The 9822-nt window shown below is 33.1% G+C and overlaps 1 protein-coding gene across 1 annotated transcript in view; it reads left to right on the top strand.

Annotated features, from left to right (window-relative positions):
- Positions 1-9822, top strand: part of KIF14 (kinesin family member 14) — a 56051-nt gene that overhangs the window by 27808 nt on the left and 18421 nt on the right. Inside the window, exons 19-22 of the mRNA XM_049635193.1 lie at positions 1483-1609; positions 4025-4118; positions 4699-4831; positions 6185-6285. Coding sequence (XP_049491150.1) covers positions 1483-1609; positions 4025-4118; positions 4699-4831; positions 6185-6285 — 455 coding nt within the window. The remainder of the gene's footprint in view (positions 1-1482; positions 1610-4024; positions 4119-4698; positions 4832-6184; positions 6286-9822) is intronic.

The following is a 9822-nucleotide window of genomic DNA, read 5'->3' as shown; positions in this document are numbered from 1 at the left end:
ATACATTATATATATACATTTTATATATAAATATATACATTTAATACATTTTATATATATGTGTGTGTGTGTGTGTGTGTATATATATATAAAATGTATAAAATGTATATATTTATATATAAAATGTATATATATAATGTATATATATACATATATATATGTGAATGAAGGGCTTTTCTTGCCTGAAAGCTTACATCCTGGTAATGCTCACAGCTCTGCTCTCACATCATCACACAAATATTTCAAAAGGGACAGAGCTCTTATTTCTAGCTGGTTCTATTACCGTTTTTTTTTTCCTTGTTATGCTTCCACAACTGTCCTGTGATCAGTCATGCCAAATAATGTAAGTGAATGAAATAGTGCTAGGGCACAATATGTGGAAGGAAGAAAGACACAGCTCTAATACTGGGTCACATTCTAATGTCAGAATGAAGCTTTCTCCATCTGTGAAAAGAGTGGCCAGCAGGCTACTTGCCTGAGTGACTCTTAAGAGAACTCACAGTAGGGTGTTTGTTATCCCAGTTGTATGAACTCAATCACTGAAACTTTTGTCATCTCAGTGAGGACAGAGGCATCTTCCAGGCGCTGACTCACATTAATCAAGTTCACAAGACTGAAGCATAAAACCAGAATGTCAGTATTTTAATATCTTCAATTACCTTTTAATCAACCTTTGGCTATTCTTTCTTCTTACATTAGTGGTTCTTAAAGTATGGTCTCTAGACCAGCTACATCAGCATTACTGTTCGAAATGCAGTCTGAGTCCCCACTCCAGAAACTACTAAATCAGAAGCTCTGGAAGCGGGGCCCAGAATCCATTCTAACAAGTCTTGCATGGAATTCTGACAAATACTAAAGTTTGAGAAGTGTTGTTTTTATCTCTGCTTTGATTCCTTGTATCTTAACCTCAAAGTTTTATCCTCAAGTGGCAATTTTATTTTTCTTTTTTCCAAGTTTTGTGGCAAGACTATGGGTAGAAGAAAATACCTCTAGTAACCCCAAAGTTCTGATTCAATAATGTAGTGATGGTACATTACCCTAGGACACAAAGTACCTAGTGAATCACTTGAGAGTCTTAAAAGAAAAAAAAAGCTGTTTAAATCTTGAAAACAGTAATTATTAATGGGCTATTTGTATCAAATGAGGTTTTCTTGGTGTCTTTTAAATGTAAGTTTATTTAGTCAACAAATGAACTCTTTTGAGCAGTTTTTTTCTCTTTTTTTTTCCTGAAGGTTTTTTTTTTACTTCCTATCAATGGGAAGAACAAGATTAATTTATGTCATCAGAAATTCCTAATTTCATAAAGGGGCAAATTTCATAAAGATATTTTATAAATCACTTTTTAAAAACATTTTTTGCTTAATAAAATATACAAAACTTGTATGAAAATGAGGTTTAATTATACTGTGTTACCATTATCAATTACAATTTCTCTTTTTGTATATTCTCATGTGTGGGTCTATGTGAATGAATACCAATTAGGCTTTAGAAGACCACAGCATCCGCCATGCAAGAATTCTGGAAGCTTTAGAAACTGAGAAGCAAAAAATTGCTAAAGAAGTACAAATCCTACAGCAAAATCAGAGTAATAGGGATAAAACTTTTTTAAGTGAGTATATGATGATTTTAGCAGGCATTTTCAAGTTTTATATGTTATTTCATATAATTACTAAAAAGTTACTTGCCTTTGTATATTACAAATGGTTTATTCTAGATGTTGCTGACCTTTTGGATCTAAATAAATAAGTTTGTAGGCATGACTGTTTTAGAATATTCATATTTTAGAATATTTAGTTACAAAGGCAAATAGTAAACAAAATTTCAAGTGTTATTTTAATGTGTAAGATGTTTTTATTTTTTTAAAATGCTTATTTATTTATTTTGAGAGAGAGAGTGAAAGCAGAAAAGGGGCAGAAAGAGAGGAAGAGAGTCCCAAGCAGGCTCTGTACTATCAGCACAGAGCCTGACGTGGGGCTAGATCCCACAAAACATGAATTCATGACCTGAGCCGAAATCAAGAGTCAGACGCTTAACTGACTGAGCCACGCAGGTGCCCCATGTAACGTGTTTTTAAATACAATCTCTTTTTCTGGGGCACCTGGGTGGCTTAGTTGGTTAAGTGTCTGACTTCAGCTCAGGTCATGACCTCATGGTTCATGAGTTCCAGCCCCACATCAGGCTCTGTGCTGACAGCTCAGAGCCTGGAACCTGCTTCACATTCTGTGTCTCCCTCTCTCTCTGCCCTGCCTCACTCGTGTTCTCTTTCTCTCTCAAAAATAAATAAACATTAAAAAAATAATCTTTTTCTAATTTTTAGTTCTTGTATTTAAATGGAACCTAATCACTGTGTAGTTCATCTTCTTTTTCACTTGGATGTTATTTTTCACGTATACTTCTACACTGCTGTATAGAACACGCATGTTTTTAATGTAAATGTTTTTCATTATGGAAAATTTTCAACAAACTGTAAAAGTAGAGCAATTACTACAACAGATCTTATATCCCTATCATCCAACTTTAGCAATTACCAACATGTTCAGTCCTGTTTTGGTTATGCTCAGTCCCCCGGCCTCCTTGGACTGCTTTGACGCAAGTCTAAGACCTTCTACCATTTGATCTATCAACACTTCACTGTGTATCTCTGAATTAGATGAGGACTCTCTTTTCTCTCTTTCGCTGTCACTCTTTAACCATCACCATGATATTATTATCAAACCTAAAAAATTAATAATAATTTCTTACACTCATCAGATTTCTAGTCTACATTCAAATTTCCTGGGTTATATCATACTTTTTTTTTATATCTTGTTTGTTTGAATCAGGATACAAGTGTGATCCACATGTTGTGTTTGGTGGATATGCCTTTTAAGTCTCTTTTATTTATTTATTTTTATTTTATTTATTTTTTAAGTAGGCTCTATGCCAACATGGGGCTTGAACTCACCACCCTGAAATTAAGAGTCACATGTTCTACTGACTGAGCCAGCCATGTGTCCCTTTTTAAGTCTCTTTTAATCTGTAAATTTGCTCTTCTTTTTTTTCTCTTTCCCCTTGTAATTTGTTTGTTGAAAAAATCAGGTTATTTATCCTGTAGTTTCCCACATTCTGGATTTTGCTGTTGTATCTCCATGGTGTTGCCTAACAGGTTCCTCTGCCCCTAGATTCCCCATAAAGTAGTTGTTATTTCTGCAGGCCTGTCAGACTCACATTCAGTTTTTTAGTAGAATATTTGGTAGTTGTATTGTATACTTTTTATAACTTCTATTTTTAAACACATTTAAAACTATTATATAATATAACTGTTGTTATATCTGTTGCAAGAGGTTAAAAAAATACACTCACTAATAAATCTTTTTATTCCTCTTAGGGCCTAAAAACAGTGCCTTGCAATGAATACTTGATTTTTTTTACCATGTGAATAATGAGTTTTATCCTTGCAAAAAAAAGTGTTCTAATGGAATATTGGTTATAAGTTTGAGTAAAACAGAAAATATTTATGATAAAATCTGAAATGTAACTTAGGAAAGTGGAATTGTGGCCTAAATTATTTCCCTTTTTTGTTTTGATTTCCTGAAACATATGTTTGTTTGTTTTAATTTTCAGGCAAAATAAAAAAAAGATTGTAGTTCTATATAAGTAAGGCTGTAGTATACTTTACCTAAAATTTTAAACAAATTAGAAGTTAGGAAAGAAATAAATGAGAAAAACAAATCTTTAAAGATAGAAGAAAAAGCATTGTCTTTGGCATTTCCTCTCTTACAAAATCTTTTCTGTATCAACTCTCTGTGTCACCTTCAGCACCTTTTTTCTGGATCTCCACAGGTGAAAGACCTCATTTTCTATGAAGAGTATTTTATTTCAGGCTTGAGGAAAAGTTACTCACATACTGCCCTTACTTTCTGCAATAAATAGTTAAAGCCATTTATTTGAAATCAATATATTTTTTTCAGGAGTTGGTCTGCCTAATGATAGAAGTTAGGGCTCATATGTGTATTTTGAATCTTCTCTTTGTGCTTTCTACTAGTTCAGCCAAATTGGAGCTCCATGAAACTCTCAATGATGATTCAGGAAGCGAATGCCATCAGCAACAAATTTAAAAAATATTATGTTTTTGGCAGGTGAGCAATTATCTTAATTATACAGTAATTCTTTGTTTTAAACTAACTGACCCTCATATGATTGCTTTCTAAATTTAGTTTCCATAAAGGTACAGTATCTGTAGTGCCTGCCTAGAACAGTATCAGAATCCCCAACAACACTCGCAGATACCCCTTTCCGGACTCACTCTGGAGTAAAAGACTTTCGACAATTGCCATACTGTACTAAGTATGCTTATAAAATAAATATTTATTTTAAGCATTTTTAAGTATATTTAAGTATACAATAAAATATACTTATTTTATAAACAATAATTTTAGATGTTTTAGAAATTTACTAATTTTCTTTTGAGTTACAAACTTATTACAAGTTTGGAAAGAAATATACGTGATTAGAATTTGATTTTTAAAATTTTTATATAAGAAGTTATTCTTATATATACTAGACATGAGTTTTACTTTAATAAAAATGTTAACAGTGGAGAGAGATATTTAATCAGTGGACTGCATTTTCATGGAAGTTATTCTAATTCAGAAAACCCTTAGTATAAATGTGTATGTATGTTTTAGGGTAAGCAGTTTTCTTTGGTTTTTCTTTCAGACATGATGTATCAGATAAAGGAAGTAGTTCGGACACTTCTGTGCGGGTTCGTAACTTACAACTAGGGATCTCAACTTTCTGGAGTCTGGAAAAATTTGAATCTAAGCTGGCAGCAATGAAAGAACTTTATGAGGTTTGGAATGTTATTAAAATCTCTATAAACTTTTTGAAATAAAAAATATGTAAGTGACATGTTCTTAGTAAAGAAAATTGGTAAATAAAGGAAAAGGCAATTTACATTACCCAAACCAACCGGTATTACCAATTATGTATGTTTACTTTACTTTTGCCTATAGATGGGCTTCTATTGATTTGTTTTAATATAGTTATGAATGTAGGGGCGCCTGGGTGTCTCAGTCTGTTAAGCGTCTGACTTCAGCTCAGGTCGTGATCTCACGATTCGTGAGTTTGGTCCCCGCATCTGACTCTGCACTGACAGTGTGGAGCCTGCTTAGAATTCTCTCTCCCTCTCTTTCTGTGCACCTCCCCAGCTCATTCTCTCTCTCTCTCTCTTTTTCCCTCTCTCTCTCTCTTTCTCTCAAAAAAATAAAAATAAAAAATATTTAAAAACTAATATGTGCAGATATATTTTTAGTTCTATTAAAATAGCAAACAATTAGAAGCACCAAAAAGCACAGCAATGGGGAAATATAAATTTAATTATGTAAAATGCATATTATAGGCATTGAAGATCATTACAAATGATACAAAGTGTTTTATGTCTATGAAATTTCTTCTTCCCTTAAGTTTAAATGTAAAAGTTTGAAAACACACAATTATAACTGTGTGTGAACAGATTAATAGAATATACAAAATTAATATAATTAATGTAATAATTTCCAAATTTTCTGCAATGAATGTGGATTGCTTGTGTAATTATAGCAACAAAAAAACTGTATTGAAGTCATTTGATCATTCTTGCTTTGATAGATGCATTAAAGTATGGTTTGTGAGTTACCTTCATTATCTTCCTACTTTCAGCTGTTGCAATATTCTTTGATTATTTTTTCTATATAATTATACTATTTCTGAATCAAGCTCTATATGTATAGTATTTTTTTAGAACTTTAATTAATATTACTTTAAATACTTAAAATTCAGATTATTATCAGGATTAATATATTTAACCAGGGAGTGATTGAATTTTAATGTTGTCATATTATTTTCCTTCTGAGGATTTATCTTTCCTGTTCTTACTATGTCTTCTAAATCCCAAGTTTATTTTTTTGAATCATTTAGTGGTTTCTGTTTCTTTTATTAGTAGAGCTTTTTAAATACAATTTCTAGCATCATGTGCTTGATTTTTTGTTTTATCAGGAATGGGATATTTTTAGACTTCTATCGGGTAACCTATACTTTTGCTAATTTTTTAAATTTGAAATGTAACAAACTTAAACTTTTTTTTTCTCTTAGTAGCTAAACATTTTTAACCCAACTTAGTATAAACCATATATATATATATATATATATATATTTTTTTTTTTAGAGTAATAGTAATAACAAAAGTGAAGATATCTTTTGTGATCCTGAAGATGAATGGGAACCTGACATTACAAATGCACCAGTTTCTTCCCTTTCTAGAAGGAGGTAAAGACATTTTTATTTTTTTGTTCTGGGTACACATATATATCATTTCCTTATTTTAAAAGAACTATCTATTGTCATAATGAATATGTCTGTGCAGGAAACCCAGTAACATAAGAGAAATAGTATGTTATTGATCAAATTACAGCACTTGGGGCATTAAGTTGTTTATCAGTCAGTTAGAATAGGAACGAAAATGGTTGGCATTTCACCAGTAAGTCTTAAGAGTGACATAAGACATAAATAACATAACTTTTTTTTAAGTCATATTTATGACTTAAGACATAAGAAACTAAATCTAATTTCCTATAAAAATGAATAGTGTTTATTACTTTTAAATTACCCTTTTTCAAGAACTTGGCATATTCTATGATATGTTATTATAAGTTATAGAACTTTAAATGCTGTCAAGTTAGTATGAACACCACAGAAGAATAAATCATGGTGATAGAGAACTTCTGTATATGACAAAGGCTGCTTATTAACTAAAAATATAAAAGACTTCCATGGTGAATAGATGCTTTTTGAGAAAAAACTAGCTCTGTTTAGACCTCAGATACTTAGATTACAGAGGGCAAAATGGTATAATAGAAAGGCCTTGGTCTTGGAACCAATTTAGCTGCTTAGTTTGGTTTTTAAACAAAGACTTCTTTTTAAATAAATACTTCTTAGTTTGTTTTTAAACAAGACTACTGTCTGCTATGTCTTGAGGATATAAAGATGAATAAAAAATACTCTCTGTCCTCAAAGACCAGGCACTGAGGAAACTAGAGGAACAGTTGATAAAGACCCAAAATTAAACCAGGCAGAAGGACTGGAGAGGAAAGCCTGGTTTTATACATATTCAGGAGGAAGAACCAGCAAGAACTTGGCTGGCTGTGGGGTTGAGGGTGATAAAAGGCTCCAGAATGAATCCTGGTCTAACTAGGGCGACTGGTGAGGGGAAGATAGTATTCCCTGAAATGGAGGTTCAGATCAGTTTATTTTTGACCCTGATGAGTTTGAGATTCCAGGGAGCATCCAAGTGTATATTCAGGTCAAGAACTTTGAAGGAGGGATTTGGGAATTTTCAGGATATAAGGGTCAATGGCATTCATCCATCCAACAGAAGCATCATCATTATCAAGAACATTTATTGAATGCTTGCTAAGTATTATCTCATGTCGTTCTTACAACAAATCTATGAGGTTAGTGCTGTCCTTACCTGCCTTTTACAGATGAAAAGGCCAAAGATTTAAAGAGGGTAAGTAACTTGTCCAAACTCATAGAGCTAATAAGGGAAGAATGGGCACTCAAATCCAGGTTTAAGTGACTCCAGAGATCCTGACTTCCTTGACTGCCATTGCCGGATAGCCCCTCCTTTGCATATGAAAGGACAGAATCTTTCTGGTTAAATAATTTTTTTTTTCCACTTCATCACTGTCAGCTGCAGCTCAGAATCCGTTTGGGTTTCCAGACCTTTTCAGGCCTTTCTTGTTTTGGACTCATTTTAAACTCGTAAAATTTCAGAGAGATGTAATTGCTTTATAGGGGTTCTTCCCCCTGTACTTTTGTCCTATTTGCTGTATGCCAGCTCCTAAGCTGCAGTAAGAAATAGCCAAGATCTAATAGTTGATAACATGTTACCTTATATGTTATATACACAACAGCTGTGTATTTCAAGCTGAAAGAAATACAGACCTTGTCATTTAAACAGATTCTGAATTCCTTGAGCATAGGGAACACATCTGTATCCCCTACAATGTAGTATAATAAGAAAGTCACAGGCTCATGTCACAGTCCTGGGTTCTAATTTTTTGTATTAAGTTTTTAATTTTAATTCCAGTATAGTTTACAGTATTATGCTAGTTTCAGGTATAGTGATTTATGCAGAGTGTGGCCATGGGCAAGTGACATTACATCTTTAGGCTTCAGTGTTCTCGTCTACCAAATGGAGACAGTAATATGTATCTATTCTACAGAGCTTATCACTGAGTTTAAGTGAGGTCATATATAAAAACAATTGCTTCTCCTGCTACTTCTATGACCACCATGGGGCTGATGATGATGATGTTGTGAAGTAGTTATAAGGATTAAGAGATAAAGTATGTAGGGGTGCCTGGGTGGCTCAGTCGGTTAAGCGTCCGACTTCAGCTCAGGTCATGGTCTCGGCAGTTTGTGCATTCGAGCCCCATGTCGGGCTCTGTGCTAACAGCTCAGAGACTGGAGCCTGCTTCGTGTTCTGTGTCTCCTTCTCTCTCTGCCCCTCCCATGCTCATTCTCTGTCTCTCTCTGTCTCTCAATAAGAAATAAATGTTAAAAAAAAAATAAAAAAATAAAAAAGAGATAAAGTATGTAAAACTCCCACTGCAGTGGATGGGTGTTGAATAAATGGCAGCTCTTATTATTATTGGGTGCTTAATATGTATTAAGTAAAATTAAATCTTGGAATTCAGAGATGATCTGAGATCTGATTTCCGATCTAATACCAATAAACAGATAGTGATATCTTTAGGTGATTTATCTGGAGGACTTCAAAACAGAGTTGGGCTCTCCAAAATGAGCTAAAGATGGCCTGTGGGGGAAATTGAGTGGATGGGCTTGGAGTACTTACGCTAACCTGGAGTAACATAAGCCTCCCAAAAATTCAAACCAGAAGTACAAATGCCTGAGGGGGTGAATTATAAATCCTTTTAGATTTTATAATTACTGGTTTCTTATTATCTTTTATTATAAACAGATACAGACTTAGAATTGTGGATCACAATATGAGCATTAATAATTAATGGACATCGGTGGGTGACAGGACGGGTGAAATAGATGAAGGGGATGAACACTTAGCATGATGAGCACTGAGTAACGTACAGAAGTGTGGAATCACTGTATTGTGCACCCGAAACTGATAGAATGCTGGATGTTAACTAGACTGGAATTTTAAATTAATTAAAAATAAATAAATCATGAACATCAAAATTTTAGCTTAGTGAAAGTTGATGATTTACATCTTATTTTCTGCTAACTTCAGAAAAAATTAGGGACCAGGAATCTACTCCTGAAATCATTGTTGCACTGTATGCTCACTTGGATGTAAATTAAAAAATAAATTATTAAAAATAAATAAATAAATAAACATTAAAAAAATAAAAAAAGAATTAGGGAACCAGCAGAAGTTTAAATTGTTGCTGAAAAGCCAAAGCTTCTTTTAATATTTTTTAAGATTTTGAAATCCAGGTGTTTTCGTTTGGTAAAGAGGTTTTTTTGAGAACTTCTATAATTTAAAAGTATCATATTTTTTTAAAAAAATGAATTGCTCTTGGTCAGAGACCTTGTATATGAAGTTTCAGCCTTGTAAGAATGTTTATGACAGAATTGCAAACTCTGAGAATGCCTCCAGGTAATGGAAACACTGACAGATTCTTAATTATGGAACTGCTACCCGGCCACAATACGCACAGCTGTTCTGCAATAAAATAGACTGGTTTGGCTGCCTATAAATTTTGATATGTATTGTGGACAGTTAAAAGTAAAATTTCCCCTGAGGTTAAGTGAAAATTCTGTGAA

The sequence above is a fragment of the Panthera uncia genome, chromosome F1 (genome assembly GCF_023721935.1).
Source record: "Panthera uncia isolate 11264 chromosome F1, Puncia_PCG_1.0, whole genome shotgun sequence".
Lineage (NCBI taxonomy): Eukaryota > Metazoa > Chordata > Mammalia > Carnivora > Felidae > Panthera > Panthera uncia.
The sequence above is the reverse complement of the archived record's forward strand: the minus strand, read 5'-3'. Positions and strand labels throughout refer to the sequence as shown.